The 18,579-nt window shown below is 37.1% G+C and overlaps 1 protein-coding gene and 1 pseudogene across 1 annotated transcript; one reads left to right on the forward strand and one right to left on the reverse strand.

Annotated features, from left to right (window-relative positions):
• The first annotated feature begins 5,513 nt into the window (after window positions 1-5,513).
• On the forward strand, window positions 5,514-14,355 carry LOC103967882 (annotated as a pseudogene).
• On the reverse strand, window positions 13,932-18,287 carry LOC103967838. Its single transcript, XM_009381149.3, has 4 exons — window positions 17,733-18,287; window positions 16,189-16,472; window positions 15,546-15,773; window positions 13,932-14,808 (listed from the first exon to the last, which is right to left on the reverse strand). The coding sequence occupies exons 1-4, from the start codon at window positions 18,157-18,159 to the stop codon at window positions 14,284-14,286; spliced, it is 1,464 nt and encodes a 487-aa protein (XP_009379424.1). The 5' UTR covers window positions 18,160-18,287; the 3' UTR covers window positions 13,932-14,283.
• Window positions 18,288-18,579: the final 292 nt, after the last annotated feature.

The raw sequence follows: 18,579 nt of genomic DNA on the forward strand, positions 1-18,579 counted from the left end.
TTAAACATTTAAAGAGAGACAAAAGTTAATACATGTGAAAAATACTTTTAATGCTTTATATTATATATTGAAACAACATTTTTTAAACATTTAAAGAGAGACAAAAGTTAATACATGTGAAAAATGACATCATTGCCTTTTTTTTTTATCTAGAGTGTAAGTTACAAAATTACCTTTTATAGTAGAATAGTCTTTTTTTCACACTTATATCTCTTCAATTGTTGCTCATTTCTCTCTCTTTCTCTGTTCAAGAAATATTGATTCCATTTAATTATTCAAATGAATGAATGAACTTGTGGATCTATGACCTCTACCCAGTTTACTTTCATTCCCATTCCTAGTTGGACAATTAAAGTTCCCATCTAGTTTTAATTCTTTGTTAGATGGGTATAATTCCCTTCTTTTTTTCCCTTTTCAAGTTCAATGTGCCTTAAAATTGGATTGAACGATGTTCTTGTTACTTTATAGTATATGATATTCAAATCAAACATGATTTATCACAAATAACCTTCCATTGACCAATTTAAGATGAGTTTCAAATCAAACAAATTCTGAATTAGAATACTTGGCCTTTGCCTTGCTTCTCTCCCCCATAATTCTATTGTTTTATTTCAACCTCTGTTAACGAAAAAAAATTCTATCAAAAATTAGAATTTGTAAAATGAAAAAAAAAAATACAAGAACTGGATTTTGCAAATGTAAATTTATCGAACACACCTACGACTTAATAAACCAAAAGATGAATTAGATAAATTTCTTAAACATTGTCATTTATCATATATGGGTTGAATTGATTCTGCAAAAATGGTTGAAGATGGGTACTGACTATATAAAAATGATAGAAAACGGGTTGAATTGATTCTGCAAAAAACGGTCGATGACTAGTTGAACTGATTCTGCAAAAATTGTCAATGATGGGATTAACTAATTCTGCAAAAATGTTGAACAGATTCTACAAAAATTGTCAATGACAAGTTGGACTTATTCAACAAAAGTGGTTAATGATGGGTTGAACTGTGTTGAACTAATTTTGCAAAAACGGTCAAGGACAGGTTGAACTAATTCATAACAAATGGTCAATGATGGGTTGAACTGCGGACTAATTGAATTGATTATGCAAAAACGATTGAGGACATGTTGAACTGATTCTGCAAAAATGGTCAAGGATAGGTTGAACTGCAAGAGGACGGATTGAACTGATTTTGCAAAAATGGTTAATGACACGTTGAACTGATTCTGCAAAAACGGTCGAAGATGGGTTGAATTGATCCTGCAAAAATAGTCGACGATGGGTTGAATTGATTATGCAAAAATGATCGAGGACAGGTTGAATTGATTATACAAAAAAGGTCGATGAATGATTGAACTAATTTTGCAAAAATGACCGAGGTTGGGTTGAACTGATTCTAATAATAAATGATACAAACTGATTTTGCATATAGTTTCAAAACTGATTATGCAGAAATAATGGAGGATGAGTTCAGCTTATAGCACATTAATTTTGTTGGAGTTGTGATAGCTTAGTTCTATTAATAGCCCCAAAGCCTTAGGGGTATGGCTGGTATTTGAAAACATTGTTTCCATGTTTTTGGGCTGTGCTTTAGTTGTTTTTATATTTTTGTCTCTCATTGACATGTTTAAAAACTAGTGAAATTCTTTGAAATATAGTAAAAGCTTTTGTCCGCATATATACATCTCTCTTTAAAATTTAGTTATTTTTTCAAATTTCGCATTATTTAGAGATTTCTTAACTATATGTTTCTTAGAGATTTCTTAACCGTATTTCTTGACTAATATTAAGGGTATATGTTTCCAAGTTTCCCTCTTTCAACGAATATAACATTTCTTAGAAATTTCTTAACCATATAAGGCGTAAAAGAAAATTGAATTGACAAAATGTACCCACGTAAAATATGTGACAACTGACAACATGAGAAATTAAACTCACATAAAGTACTAAAAGTCCAATTTAGATACGGAGAGAAAATAAATTTCAAAATTACCTATGTCCTTATCTTAATTAGGATATGATGACTTGGATAAAAGTCAAATTTTTATCTAGATCATCACCATCGTTTCCCTTGTTGCTATATATATATATATGAAGCGATGCGATGTTTCCTGATCTTCCCCTTTCTGTTTTCTTTGCATGGTTTCAGGCCCTTCTCTTGTACCAATTGACGGTTTCTCTTAGTCTTTATTTTTATTTTTATTTTTGGTTTTTATCATAAATGATCTTTAAGATTAACCAACTCATTATTTTGGTCCCTCATTTTCAAAATCAATCAATATCATTCTTGACATTCACTATCTCACATCAATTTGCTCATTCCGTTAAGATTATGTCAACTATTATGTTAGTTTCTATGTGAAACCCATAAAGCCAATAAAATGGTGACACATGGATTACACAAAATAAGTAAAAGCTTTTATCTGTATATATAAATCTCTCTTTAAAATTTGGGTATTTTTCCAAATTTCGCATTATTTAGAGATTTCTTAACTACATGTTTCTTAGAGATTTCTTAACCATATTTCTTGACTAATATTAAGGGTATATGTTTCCAAGTTTCCCTCTTTCAACGAATATAACATTTCTTAGAAATTTCTTAACCATATAAGACGAAAAAGAAAATTGAATTGACAAAATGTACCCACGTAAAATATGTGACAACTGACAACATGAGAAATTCAACTCACATAAAGTACTAAAAGTCCAATTTAGATACGGAGAGAAAATAAATTTCAAAATTACCTAAGTCTTTATCTCAATTAGGATATGATGACTTGGATAAAAGTCAAATTTTTATCTAGATCATCACCATAGTTTCCCTTGTTGCTATATATATATGAAGCGATGCGATGTTTCCTTATTTTCCCCTTTCTGTTTTCTTTGCATGATTTCAGGCCCTTCTCTTGTACCAGTTGACTGTTTCTCTTAGTCTTTATTTTATTTTTATTTTTGGTTTTTATCATAAATGGTCTCTAAGATTCACCAATTCATCATTTTGATCTCTCACTTTTAAAATCAATCGATGTCGTCTCTAACATTCACTATCTTACATCAATTTGGTCCTTCCGTTAAGATTCTGTCAACTATTATGTTAGTTTGTATGTGAATACCCATAAATCCAATAAAATGGTGACACGTGGATTACACAAAATAAGAGTTTTTATCGCCAATGGTCCCTGACATTGATCCAACCTCTCATTTTGGTCCATGAGTTTCAAAAATCGATAAATTTGATCCTTGATTTCACTACCACACATCAATTTATTCCCTCCGTTAATATGGTACCACTAATCCAATTATATGGCTCAACGTGGATTAACTATATGAAACTATTTCTTCAAGAATGAACCAAAAGAAGAGTATTCTACACTGACATTTTTCTCGCATCCCACAACCCCAATTGGAAAAAAAAATCATTCTAAATTTGATAAAATCAAATCCAAATTCAATTCAAATTTGTTAGGATTTAGGACTATAACCAACTAGAGAGAATGAGGAGTGAGTTCAAGAGGCCAAGTACTTTAGCGGTGTAACGGTGCATTCCTTTTCCTTTTGAGCATACCAGGATGAAGACGACAATGACTTTTTTTTTTCTTTTAGTTTTGGTTTTTAGTTTCTTATTTTACTTTTAGTTTTAAATCTTATAAAAAATATTTTAAAAAAAAGTAAAAAAAAAAAGTTTCTTATAGTTAATCCATATGGTGCCATATAATTGGATTAGTGGGACAAAAAATATTGACGAAACTTTAACAGAATGATTAAATTGATGTGCGGTATTGAAAGTCAGAGACCAAATTTATCTAATTTTGAAACTTAGGGACCAAAATGATGAGTTGGATTAATGTCAGGGACCATTTGCGAGTGTAATCCACATGTCACCATTTCATTGGATTTGTGGGTCCCACATACAAACTAACATAATAGTTGACATAATCTTAACGGAATGATCAAATTAATGTGGTAGTAAATGTCAGAGATGACATTGATTGATTTTGAAAATGAGGGATCAAAATGATGAGTTTGATCAATCTCAATGACCATTTGTGATAAAAACACTTTTTGTTTGTAATGCAATTGTAAGGGCATTGTACATAACTGAACTAGTTTTGAGCGTTAATTCTTACACCCAAAGTCTTGTGTTTGATTCTTGTCACACCCTGAAGACACTCTTACCAGAAAACTATGGCGATGCAGTTACAATGTTGGATCGTATGCCTGTTTTTACTAATAGTGTTACTATTAGACAAGTAGAAACTTAGTTGAAGTCTACTTATGTTTGTAATCCTAGTTGTAGTTGTATTCCTAACTTGTAGGGATAATATCCTTGCTGACCTAATTATGTAATTGTATATATTCATGTTTCACGAATAAATGAAATACTTCAAGCCAATATATTTTTTCTACATGGTATCAGAGCAGGTTCTAAAACCCTAGCCTTTTTTTAATTTTTTTTCTTGACCGCCTTCTTCTACCGTTCTTGTTCTTCCATCATGGGAGACAATGATAACATCACTCATTTTTTCCTTCATCATTCTGATCATCCTAATCTTGTTCTTGTCTCCAAAAAATTGAATGGAGATAATTATACCAATTGGGCACGTGGAATGCAGATTTCTTTAAGTGCCAAGAACAAACTTGGCTTTATTAATGTCGACGTTGAGGAGCCCTCCGCCTCCGAGGATCATGATACGCAGCGGCTTGGCGCCGCTGCAATGATATGATTCTTTCTTGGCTTTTTCATTCTTTGGATCCTGAGCTTACCGAGTCCGTTCTCTTCTCTACCACTGCTAAAGCTGTCTGAGACGACCTTTACGAACGGTTCTCTCAAAGCAAAGCCCCTCACATATTCCAACTCAATCGTGAACTCGCCACCATCTCCCAAGGAACTTCCTCAGTCTTCGCCTATTTCACTCGTCTCAAAGGTCTTTGGGATGAACTTGCCTCGTATAGCGAACTTTGCACCTATTCTTGTGGCACTAAGAATGACTAACAACAGCTTATGCAATTTCTCATAGGGCTCAATGAGTCATTCTCTGCTGTTTGGGATCAAATCCTTTTGATGAACCCTCTGCCCACTGTTTGCTAGGCTTGTTCCTCAGTTTCTCAAGCAGAGCGTTCGTTAGGCTCCTTTCGCTTTGCAGACTAACTAGCAGCTATGGTGGTCTGTGGCTCTTCCTCCCGAGCGTCATCTGACCGTCCTCCTCTTCACTGCACCTATTACAACTATGACTTTCACACCTAGGATAATTGTCACAAACTCCATGGTTATCTTGTTGGTCATCCCCTCCATGGGCAACCATGGAGGCCACCCTGTCGCTTCTCCACATTTACTACAACAGCTGGATCTTCATGCAGCTATGCAGTTGACCCTCATGCGCGCAGCAGCCCTACTAATAACAGCACTCGGCCTATCAATAATCTCTAGGCCCATAATGCAACCGGACTTCCCTCAGCCCATCAAGTGCATGGCCCACCCACTTTGAAGGATGTATAGGTTGCCATGCCACAACTTTCTACGAAACAACACTCCCGTGTCTTTGCTGCCCTCACTGATGCTGTAGCCTCTCCTTCGTCTCCTCAGGCCCATGCCATTTTTAATGATGACTTTGCCAAAGGTTTGTTACCTGTAGCTTCTTGTCATGGTCAATGGATCCTTGACAGCGGCGTTACCGACCATATTATTTCTTCCGCTTTATGTTTGGTTCATACTTCCGCTTCACATTTGCCACCTGTTTCTATGCCTAGTGTTGCTACCGCTCCAATTACTTTAACGGGCACTCTTCGTTTAAATTCCTCCATTAATTTGAAAGATGTTTTATGTGTCCCTAATTTTAAAGTAGACCTTTTATCGGTTGGTAAACTTACAGATGGATTATCGTGTTCCGTAACTTTTTTCCTTCTTGGTGTGTTTTGCAGGACTTGGTTTCGAAGGCGATGATTTGTGTGGGTAAGTGACGTGGTGACCTCTATTACCTTGTGACCCTTGCCTCCTCTATCCCCACCTATCACCCTCTCTGCAATGCCATCAATATCTCGTCTTCCTTTTGGCATAGCACCTTGGTCACCCTTCATCTACTCGTTTGCAAGTTTTAGCTTCTAGTTTTCTTAATTGTTCTTTTGATTCTAGTCATGTTTGTGATGCTTGCCCTTTGGTGAAACAAACTCGTCAACCTTTTGGATTAAGTTCAATTTCAACAACTTTTCCCTTTGCTTTAATTCATTGTGATATTTGGGGCACGAATCATCAATCTTTCATTTCTGGAGCTCATTATTTTTTAACCATTGTGGATGATTTTTCTTGCTTTACGTGGGTATTTCTTATGAAACATAAATCCGATACTCAACAACACATTAAGGATTTTTTTGCTTATGTCACTACTCAATTCCATACTAAAATCCAATGCATTCGTACTGATAATGGTGGTGAATTTTTTTCTTTACGTACTTTTTTCTCCGCCAATGAGGGCCTCTTTCAAACTTCTTATGTTTATACCCCTAAACAAAATAACGTTGTTGAACGTATACATCGACACCTTATAGAAACCACTCACGTCTTTCGCTTCCAATCACATCTTTCTCTCAAATTTTGGGGTGAATGTGTTCTTACCGCTGCTTATCTCAGTAATCGTCTTCCCACCCGTCTTTTCATAATAAATCTCCCTTTGAGATTCTTCACAACAAACCCCCCACCTATGACCACTTCCGCGTCTTTGGTTGTCTGGCCTATGCCACCTCTATCCTTACCCCCACTAAATTTTCCCCTTGAGCCCATCGTTGCATTTTCCTTGGATACCCTCATGGACAGAAAGCCTATAAACTATATGACATTGAAACCCATCGCGCTTTGACCAGTAGGGATGTAATCTTTCATGAAGATTCATTCCCTCATGATGTTCCTCACACTCATTCCCCATCCTCTACGCTTACACTGCCCCTTCATGTTCCTCTGGACCTTCTCTACCCATCACTTTATGCCACCATCGCGTCTTCACCTACTGCCACCTCACATGCTCACCATCCCTCCCCTATCCTTTCAGCCACACATGCTCCCTCATCCACCTCCACTTCCATGCATCCTTCATGTGCTATTACCTCTCATATCAACCCTCCACCTACGTCCCACTCGACCCCACCTGTTTCCTTCACTGACATCACCCCAGATTCTTATCCCCTACTCATAGACCCCCCAATCTCCCATCCTATGCAACCCTCTAACGCTCCCCAACCTCAAAACACTTCTTCCCGTACCCATAAACCCTCATCCTATTTGAAAGACTATGTTTGCTTGTAGGTGATTTTGCCACCACACCAATCCTCAACTTCGCAGCATGGTTCTGCCAAAGGTACATGATATCCACTTTGTAATTTTCTTTCCTACCGCCATTACTCTTCAAAACATCTTTCATTTATTAACTCTGTTAGTCGGAATGTGGAGCCATCATCCTATACCAAGGCTACTAGTGACCCTAATTGGCGTTGTGCCATGACTGAGGAACTTCAAGCTTTACATGACAATGGTACTTGGACTTTGACTATCTTGCCCCTGGCAAAATTCCCATTAATTGTAAATAGGGTGTACAAGCTGAAGTATAATTCTGATGGTTCCATTGAGTGTTATAAAGCCTCTTGGTTGCTAAAGGCTACACACAGGCTGAAGGTATTGATTATTATGACACTTTTTCTCCTACTGCTAAGATGATTACGGTACGTTGTCTTCTCGCTCTTGCAGCTAGTCAGTCTTGGTCTCCTCACCAGCTCGATGTTAATAATGCTTTTCTGCATGGTGACTTGCATAAGGAAATTTATATGTCTGTCCTCCTGGTCTTTGGCGACAGGGGAGAATCTTGTGTGTCACCTTCACAAGTCTCTTTACAATCTCAAGGAGGCTTCTCACCAATGGTTTGCGAAATTTACTACTGCCATTCTTTCCGCTAGCTTTCAACAATCTAAAGCTGACTATTCACTGTTCACCTAGAAAGTCTAGTACCTTTTTCACAGCCTTGCTCATTTATGTGGATGATATTGTGATTACCGGCAACAACGTCAGTGCCATTGATTCTCTAAAGTCTTTTCTCCGTGATCATTTTCGGATAAAAGACCTTGGTGATTTAAAATATTTTTTTAGTATTGAGGTTTCTCGATCTCAGCGTAGGATTTATATTTCACAGTGTAAGTATGCATTAGAGATTTTCAAGGATTATGGGTTTCTGGGAGCACGGCCCGTTGCTTTCCCAATGGATGATACAAAATTATCCGATAAAGGAGAACTCCTTAAGGATCCTGAAAAGTATCGACGCTTAATAGGACGGTTGATTTACGTTACCATAACTCGGCCAAATATCACCTATTTTGTGCATGTCTTGAGCGGGTTTATGCACGAGCCACGTGTACCTCATATGGATGTTGTGCTTCGTGTTGTTTGTTATTTGAATTCTACTCCAGGTCAAGGCTTATTATTTTGTTCTGACAATCAGACTAAGTTAGCTGCATTTTGTGATTCTGATTGGGCATGTTGTCCTATCACTCGCTGTTCGACTACTGGGTATTGTGTATTCTTGGGATATTCTTTGATTTCATGGCGGACAAATCGATAGAAAACTGTTTCACTCTCTTCAGTTGAGGCTGAATATAGGGCTATGGCAGGTGCTTGTTGTGAGTTGATTTGGCTTCAGTTTCTGTTGAAAGATTTGAGCATTCCTTTCAATGGTCTTTCCGTTTTATTTTGTGATAATCAAGCAGCGTTACATATAGCCGCCAATCCTGTTTTTCATGAGCGTACTCGTCACATTGAGATGGATTGTCACTTTATTCGAGATAAGATTGTAGATGGCACTATAGAAACCAAGTATGTTGGTACGGCACACCAGTTGGCGGATTTGTTTACCAAGCCTCTCGGGAAAGACAAGTTTTCAACTATGTTACACAAGTTGGGAGTTCTTGACATTCACTCTCCAACTTAAGGGGGAGTGTTAGACAAGTAGAAACTTAGTTGAAGTCTACATATGTTTGTAATCCTAGTTGTAGTTGTATTCCTAACTTGTAGAGATAATATCCTTGCTGACCTAGTTATGTAATTGTATATATTCATGTTTCACGAATATATGAAATACTTCAAGCCAATATATTTTTTGTACAGTTACTAATTAGCATTGCATTGACAAATGACAAAGATGCTAATACAGATCCGCACATTGATTGTGGCTTTCTCAGCAGAAGTAGTTTTGAACCAGGGTTCGTATTTGGCACAACTTCAGCGTCTTATCAGGTCAATCCCTTTCTGAGGTTGCCCTTTATTTGTGGCTTTGTATAACTACTAGGGTTTATTTTTGTTTAAATTAGCATCCATGTATGCATGACTATCGGCATCGATTTCTTCGTTGTGTCGACCTCTTATGTGTGTGTGAAAATATTTCAGTTCGAAGGTGCTGCAAAAGAAGATGGTAGAGGACCAAGCATATGGGATCCCTACACGCACATCCATCCAGGTCTCTCTAATCAATTACCAATTAGTTGAACTTATGGATAAACTTGAGCTACTATTATCTGGTGAAATTGAATTCATTCATTTCAAAGAAAATTGTGTAGTTCTCTCACATAATTTTTTAGGGTTAAATGCAGAAAGAATTGTAGATGGTAGCAACGGAGATGTCGTTGTTGATCAATATCACCATTATAAGGTTAAATAATCACAGAACTTTGAAGCTTATGGAAACACATGAAACTGAAAGACAAGAACCTTCATTTTGAGCTTCTTTCTTTTAATTATTTTTTCTTCTGTTATTAGTTATATGTAGGAAGATGTCAGGATTATGAAGACTATGGGGTTAGATGCTATAGGTTCTTTATCTCATGGTCTAGACTGCTACCAAATAAGTTGATCCAACTGAATCATCGTATTTTTTGTTATACAAATTGTTATATCTAAGGGGATGTGAGAATAAATTGGTAGTGAAATTCGCTATTTTCGAGATTTGAACATAAAATTTCTCACTTGTAAGTGAGAAACACCATTAAAATGTAGTATTAAGTGACCGAATTCATCGTATTCGGTTGGGAGTCTTGAGACCAATCATCATTATTATTATTGTACATAACAACTGAATTCTATTTTGTGCGTCTAAAATTTTGAGTTATTTGCTTATTTACTTGTTTTGTACTAATTATTAGATAGACAGTTAAGCGGCGGTGTGAACCCGAGAGGAATCATATATTACAATAATCTCATCAATGAACTCCTACGCAATGGTGAATTCTTTTACCTTAATTACATATAAAATTATTCTACGCAACATGCATTATTGCACTAAATGATGTCTCATTGATTAAATTTGTGCTTGAATTCAAGGTGGAATTTGATTAATAATTATAATAAAAATTTATATGACAATGAATGTGTCACATTATTTGATGCACAAATTGATATATGAATTAGATATACGTAGCACTACCTATCAAATAATTAATATATAACAAGAGTTACGTCCACTATTGAAATATTAATTTAATCAAACTTTCATATAGGTATAAAACCGGTTGTGACACTCTTTCATTGGGATCTTCCTCAAGCTTTGGAAGACAAAAATGATGATTTCTTAAGCCCTTATATTATGTAAGTGAACAAATTTACGTGCCAAGTTTTTCTTTTGGTGCAAAAACTTTACCCGACGACCATAACTTTGTCCGCTGAATTGTTTTCATTGGGCCAAAGGTTCTACAGAAATTCAAATATTGACTGTTTTTGTCACATTCCAGTTCGAGCCCCCATCATATTCGGGCTCGACTTCACCGTAGCACGATATTGTCGCTTTGGACCCCATCCACGCCCTCACGGTCACTGTTTTGTTTCTGGGAACTCACTGAGCAAAACTTCCCAATGGCTCACTCATCATAGGAGTGCTCTGGCCCCTTTCTCACTTAACTTCAAAGTTCCTACGGAACCCAATGCCAGTGAGCTCCCAAAAGACTTCGCGTTAGATAAAGATGAGAATATACACATAAGGCTTATAGGATCCACTCCCCTAAGCGATATGGGATGTTACAATCCACCCTCCTTAGGAGCCCAACGTCCTCGTCGGCACACTCGCACCGAACGGCAGAGTGGGCTCTGATACCAAATTGTCACATCCTGACCCGGGCCCCCACCACATCCCGGGTTCGACTCCACCATAGCATAATATTGTCCGTTTTGAGCCCCAACCACGCCCTCACTGTTTTGTTTCTAGGAACTCACGCGAGCAGAACTTCCTAATGGATCACCCATCCTGAGAATGTTCAGGCCCCTTTCTCACTTAACTTCAGAATTCCTACAGATACCAGAAGCCAGTGAGCTTCCAAAATGTCTTGCGCTAGGTAAAGATGATAATATACATATATGGCTTACAGACTCCACTCCCCTAGATGATGTGGGATGTTATAGTTTTTGCCTAAGGAACATAGATATTCCGTCGGGTAAAGAGTTTAGCCCGATGAATTATAGTTTGTCGGTTAAAACTTGTTTCTGATAGTGGATCGACCATTTTAAATAAATATTAGTATATATTAATACATTTTAAATGTGTATCTGAAACAATCACTTTAGAGATTATGCAAAACTTTGTTATAAGAATTTGATGATTGAGTAAAGCATTGGATCACGTTGAATGAACCATATAGCTTTACAAATAACGGTTATGCAATCGGGTCTCATGCACCAGGACGTTGCTTTTATTGGCAAAATCTAAATTGCCTCTCCGGGAATTCGGCAATCGAACCATACTGGGCATCACACCATGTCCTTCTTGCTCATGCACCTGCTGTAAAAGTGTACAAGGACAAATATCAGGTGTATTAATTTATTAGTTTTTTTTTTTTTTTTCTTAATATTAGGTCCTATTTGAGAATTCTACACAAGTTAATAGTATTAGGTTGTACCTTTTCTGGCTCTTAATAATCAAATTCATGTTCTTGTGTGGGCATTTCAAAAAGGGGTCATCGGGATAACATTGCTTACACATTGGTTTGTTCCTGCTTCGGAGACAAAAGAAGATAAAAATGCTGCACTGTGATCTTCGGATAGTAAGTATATTGTTTGGTTTATACACAGACTCAATTAAATTTAAAAGTATTTGTCAATTTGCTCCCGAATTTGTATAGAGCTATTAATTTTACTCTTGAATTTTAAAAAAATTTCATCTAATTTTCTATCTATTTCATCACACGGACAAATCATGATAACTATATAAAGGCAAAAAGGATGGAAAATTAGATGAATGAAAAATTTTAAAATCTAACAGCGTTTTCGCCGGCGGGCTGGGGGGGGGGGGGGGGTGGGGGGTGGGGTGGGGGCGGGGAGTTGTCTATTTCTAAAAGTTCAGGTTCATAAGGAAAATTGATAGCTTCATACAAGTTACCCCATGGGGGAGCCAAATCGATAAATATGCCTAAAATTTTAGGTTTTAGGAATTGGAATTTCTATGTTCTTGGGTAGGTATGTGGAGCCATTGACAAGTGGAGATTATCCACAGAGCATGCGATCTCTTGTTGAAAAACGATTATCCGTATTCACCAACGAAGAATCCATGCTGCTAAATGGGTTTTGATTTTCTTGGCTTAAATTATTATACTGCTAGATATGCAAGCCATGACGAACCTAATAATTCTTACAATATGCAAGCTACATAACAGACCCTCACGTCAAACTTACAAGTGAGCACAAGTTGAAATTAAGCTTTTCTACTTTGACAAATATGTTCTTACAATATAATTGGATTCTAATATCCATTTTTGTCGTGGCAGCTGAGCTCAGTGGAGTCCCGATTGGTCCACCAGTACACATCAAATCATTAGTGTTTTATATATATAATTGTTTTCTACATTCAAACATAGCTCTAAAAGATCTTGATTAATTTCGTTTGTGTTGCAATCTACTTCAGATTAGTTATATGTTATCCAAAAAGAGTTCACGATCTATTACTCTATATAAAAGAAAAGTATAATAATCCACTCATTTACATTACTAAAAATGGTACGTAACCAATACTTTTAAGCATTAATTATTGCATCATCAAGATTTGACATTAATGGTGTGACATAAAATTATGAAAAATTTTCTAGAACATTCAGGGAGCATCCTATATTTTCACTGTTAAATCTTAATTTTGTATTGAAACATGCAGAGTATGAGATACTAAATGTGCGTGATAATGCATTATATTGTAGGTATATCCGAGTTTAATGATCCTTAATTAAGAGGAGAATTCTCTAACCTTCTATTCTCATTCGTTTCAATCCCCTCTTTTCACACATTGTTTTTTGTCTAATTATCTCTATAAAAAAAAAATCAATATAAGATGTTGACGTGACTTAACCGTAATCGTTCAAATAGAAGTGCATGAAAGGGTAGAGAGATTAGGAGGGATAAAGAATCCACGTCCCCTCAATTATCACTTGAGGAAGCCTTTAGTGATACTAATAGAGTTGACTACTATTATCACCACATATTTTACTCAAGCTGCAATCAAGTAAGTGTTTATTATGACACGTGGTGTACTGGTCCGGATTTCCGGCACACTAAGAGATATCTTAGCTTTTTCTCACTATGGTTAATTAATAATTACATTGTCTTGAATGTTTCTGAGTTTTCCCGCTTTTACTTCGGTGTAGAAATGGTTCCAAAGTGAAGCGATACCTTGCATGGTCATTACTGGACAATTTTGAATGCGAAATAGAATACACTATTTGGTTTGGTATCAACTATGTGGGTTGTAATAATGGATTAAAAAGATATCCAAAATTCTCTGCATACTGGTTCAAAAGTTTCCTCAAGGACTCGAGAAGTGCGACAATCTGAAATGTTAGAGACACCAAATTTATGTATGAAATTTGAAGATCGAATTAAATAGATAATAAACGATTGTCGAGTTATCAGTTCTTTAATTACTGAACTTATAAGCAAAACCATTTATTCAGAAAGGTGTGTAAGTGAAAGCGATCAAATCCTGCTGTGTGAAATAGTTCTATATCTCTCTCTCGTATACTCTGTATTAAATTTAGCTAAACAATGCCTATTTGCAATTTTGCAAGACCTCTGTGCATAACGATATAAAAACAAAGAGAGGATGGGGGACTCCCCTTCTCTGAATGTTGCCAGAATCGCCCGGATCGTAGAATCCGAGCTCGAGCTGCAAACCGCTTTATCGCGAGAAGGGCGTTGTACCTTTTTGGAGTATACACCAGGGATTCGAGTTGACATGAAAGCAGCATTACAAATGAAGAACCAAAAGAACACATAATCATACCCAATTGCTTGAAAGTGCAAAATCATGGAATCTAAAAGAGGACTCTCCAGCTGTATCTCTCTCAAGCCTGACCTCTGATAATCTCTCAGTCACACCTTCGCTACTACTCTCGTCGAACACTTCTAGTGGCAGTGGTTGTACTTGGTTCTCATTCGGATGTCGAGCCAATTGAACCTCAGGTGGCAATGGCATAATTGTTGGTGGGGAGATACTGCTCCTAAACCTAGTTTGGCCTCCGCTTGAAGAAACGACTGCTCGATCCCAGATGAACACGTGAAGGGAAATTGGAATCTTGGCGTGACGGTGAAGTGATAGCTTCTGGCTGAGCGAAATGGTGTCGAAGCATCGAATTGCTCCAGTTGAGGAAACCATCCATGGGAGAACCTTCTGGTTTGAAACCCTTGAGACCACCAGCAACCTTGATGCATCCATTGCTTCCTTGTACAAGTTGCTTAGCCCCGATCGAGTTGAAGGTGCATTTTCATCACCATCAACCACTGATGAAATGTAAATAAACCCCTGCAATCACAAAAATACTCATTTACAAGCCAAACCATCTAGTAGTGCATGGTCTATCAAGAAATGTTAGAGGGACTGCATTTCTTTACCAAGTTATAGCTTAACTAGCGTTTACGTAAGATTTAATTGAGTTTTAGTTGAATGCTCTCAACTTCCTTCATCATGGACATCAACTATCCCATATTTAATGTGGTGAACTCAAACCTTTCCCGTAAGTGGCCCTTTATTACAATGATGGAAATGATTTGAACCCTTGTATGCTGGCGTGGATTCGAACTTCGTCAGTGACTAATCTAACATCTAATCTAACAAAATCTATCATTTGACCAAAAACAAAACAAAAACAAAAAAAATGGCAAATCTTTCCTTAATGGAGAAGTAGGCAATAGGGGATCATATTATGTTGCATCCAACATATACTTACTACACAAAATTATTGCAAAATTGATTGTAAATTAGTACTTCGAACAAGCACATCAGCCTTCACAAATCGAGTAATTTTGTGCCTAATGGAAACTTGATCAAGGCGAGGGGTTAGTTGATCATATTATCTGGAGATATGTGACAGGTGGTGAACCCTAGAATCCACTTGTTACTCATAGTTATTTCAACTAGTTACAACGGACACATTAATTGTGACATAATATGATCAAGTCAATCACCTGCCCAATATACAATTGGTAACAAAGAGGAATTGGTCATGGAGAGAGAAATGAATTAATATACAGTATATATACCTCTTCTGTGCGGCTAATCGCAAAGCCAAGCTTGACATCATCTTCTTGTAATTTGATCTCAACTGCAATTTCACCACCAAGAGGAGCAAACCAAAGGCGAACTGCTCGGACAACACCAATGTCAACTCCATGGTAGTCCTCAAAACCATATAAGCTAGCACTTGCAAGATCAGCCAAGTCAGACAATGACCCCGCATTTACAGTCGAAGAAGCTGTCTCTCCAGAAATCTGTCATATATTTCACTCCTCATCAGACATACATATAAGATATACAATTATGCATTTTCTTTCCCTTGCGCTTCAATGAAAATCTCACTTTTGCCTTGAACATGCAACTGCATGACTTTGCCCCCTCCTGTGCTTTTTGTATCTCAAGTTACCCATTTTGTCAAGTCGATCAAGAAGATCGTTAACTTGGCAGATGTGCAAACTCGAAAGTTGTCATTTTCTTTGTTTTGCACGAGGTACCACAACAATAACCAAGTTAACGATGTTCCTAACCAACTAACTTATGGAAGGGTAGCGTGAGACAGAGTACATATAAGTCAAAGTCACACAATTGTAAGTTCGGGGAGAAAAATGGAAAGTTTCGCAGCACAAGGGCATATAAACGAAAAAGCCTTTAGTGTGTGTGATTAATCACCTTGGTGAGCAAGGACTCAGTCTGGATGTTCATGAAGACAACGGGGACACCGGCAGCCTGGGAGGCATTCAGCCAGACATTTGCCCTAGCAAGGGTGTCCTCTAAGTCATTGTAGCGAGAAGCAGATCGATCTGAAGCCTTTGGAAGGAAAAGTACAGATAGAAAGCTACTAGAGTAGGGAACTGGTAGCAATTCCTGCATTCTCCTTTCCCATGGATATGACACATACCCATCTTGAAGCTTAGACCTGGTCAGTGCACTCACCATCCGCGAGTTCCTTGAAGCTGCACATTGAACACATGCATATATGCATGCAACTCATCATCTACTAATTTGATTTCACACTTCTCTTTATAAAAAGAAGAAAGTAACAAGTTAAACAAGTGTAAGAATGTGGGTTTTGATTTAATTGATTCTGGCACAAGTTTTCTGTGTTACTGCTTGTAGTTTCTCATACAAAATTTTAATTAATTCCTAGTTGTAGTAAGAAAATAAAACATAAGAAATATACAGTAGTTTTTTCCTTCCGTGAAATCAACTTATATGCAGGCAGGCTCACAACTGACCCTTTGGTGTTCAAACTGCTCACTGGTTTTAAACCTAGTCATGATCCATAGAGATCGACTTATCGAGCATGAGAAAATTTTATATGAAACGTTGTCACATGGTGTTATAAATTAACTCAAATTTTAACACTTGAGTATTAATTAAAAAAATATGTGTGTTATGACATAAGTAAAGCCTAGTTTTCTAGCATTTAAAAAATAACATGTGTCACATAATACTAGGGCTTAATAGTATTTCTTTTCACTTGTAAGTAAAATGTTTTAGGTTAGAATCTTGCGAATGATAAGGAACCCTGTTATAGCCAGACAAACTAATTACTCATAACTCAACAAGATCAATCGCACATACATAGTGTTTATTGTTATAGTGCAAATAATTAACTAGCTTAATTTAGAATGTTAATCCTATTATTCGATATACCTTAGCTCTTTTAAAGTGAAGCAACGATCAAACAATAAAAGCTTAATTCAACTGTACATTCTGAACATTTTACTAATAAAAATGGCTCAAGTGTCACATTACTCGTTATATTACATTATATTCACATAAAATTAAAAGACTTTTGATGCGGTTCTAAACTAAACTATAATGAGTATGTATTGAATAATGGAAGTTAGGTGAAGTGCATGAAAAGAATAAAATGTTTCAACCGATCGAAGCTGTCAACAACCGATTAGGTTTGGTCTACTTATAATTTTCAACAAAGAGGAAGTCATGAGTTCTCACGTGGACTTGTTTTGTGCTAGTTAAAGTTGGTTTGCATTCATACGACAAACACACATTCCATTGAAAATTATGTGCACAAAGGAAAGCTAGGCGTCGATAAATCATAATCATAATTAACATGCCACAATCACCAAGTGGGGGATAATTAATCACCAAAACAATAAAAATTTATAAAATATTAACAATAATTCATCTTCCTTACATGAAATAAAGGCAGTATAGTGATAGTCAACGGATGATCGTAATAGTACCTTGGATCTCGAAGCAGTCGGCTTCCGTCCGATCGCAGAAGCCGACAGTGTAGTTAGGGTCCGCAATGGACCTGAGCATGTACTGCTTGGTCCTACCGCCCACTGAGTCATTGGGGACTATACAAGCCTGCAACTCGGCGAACTCATCTCGTCCGCGTCGGATACGGACGAGAATGGAGGTGTCCTTGGCCTTGAAGGAGGCGTGGAGGATCTTCTGGACACCGCTCCTTCCGTTCTTAAACGGCGACTTGACGGTCATGGAGCTTCCAATACGAAGCTCCTCGACGATATCTCCAGTTTGGAGCATGTCGCCGGTCCACTCGTCCGCCTTGGAGCTGCCTTTGAGGCACTCGATAGAGAGCACCACGGGTGATTTCGGCTCTCTGGTTGGGGAGTCCGAGCTTGGCTGCGCTCTGTCCATGGTCATCAGCTCTTGATGATGTGGTGCGTTCTACGCTTGCATCTCATTTAATAATATGCGCACGAGAGAGAGAGAGCAGAGGAAATGGTTTGGATTGATGGGATTGGAAAAGGACTAAAAAGTCAATGACTTGGTGGGAGGTTATGGGCTGTTCTGATTTCATTTCACACTCGGAACTCAATTTCTACGAATTTTCAGAGGGATTTTTTAGCGTACGGAGACCACATATTTATGTCATGGGTAAATTGAAGTAATGATTCTTTAATTAAAAATTCATTATTATTTGTCTCTTAACTTATCAAAACATGTACAAATGATCTTTTTCCCCAACTCCATCAAAATTTTGTTAAAATGAATTATGTTGGAATGATCATTGCTACAATTGGGTTAAAGTTGAAGGATCATTGCTCTAATTGAGTTAAAGTT

Source organism: the organism of the source record quoted next, unplaced genomic scaffold (assembly GCF_019419815.1).
Source record: "Pyrus x bretschneideri cultivar Hongxiangsu unplaced genomic scaffold, Pyrus_bretschneideri_v1 Contig51, whole genome shotgun sequence".
NCBI lineage: Eukaryota > Viridiplantae > Streptophyta > Magnoliopsida > Rosales > Rosaceae > Pyrus > Pyrus x bretschneideri.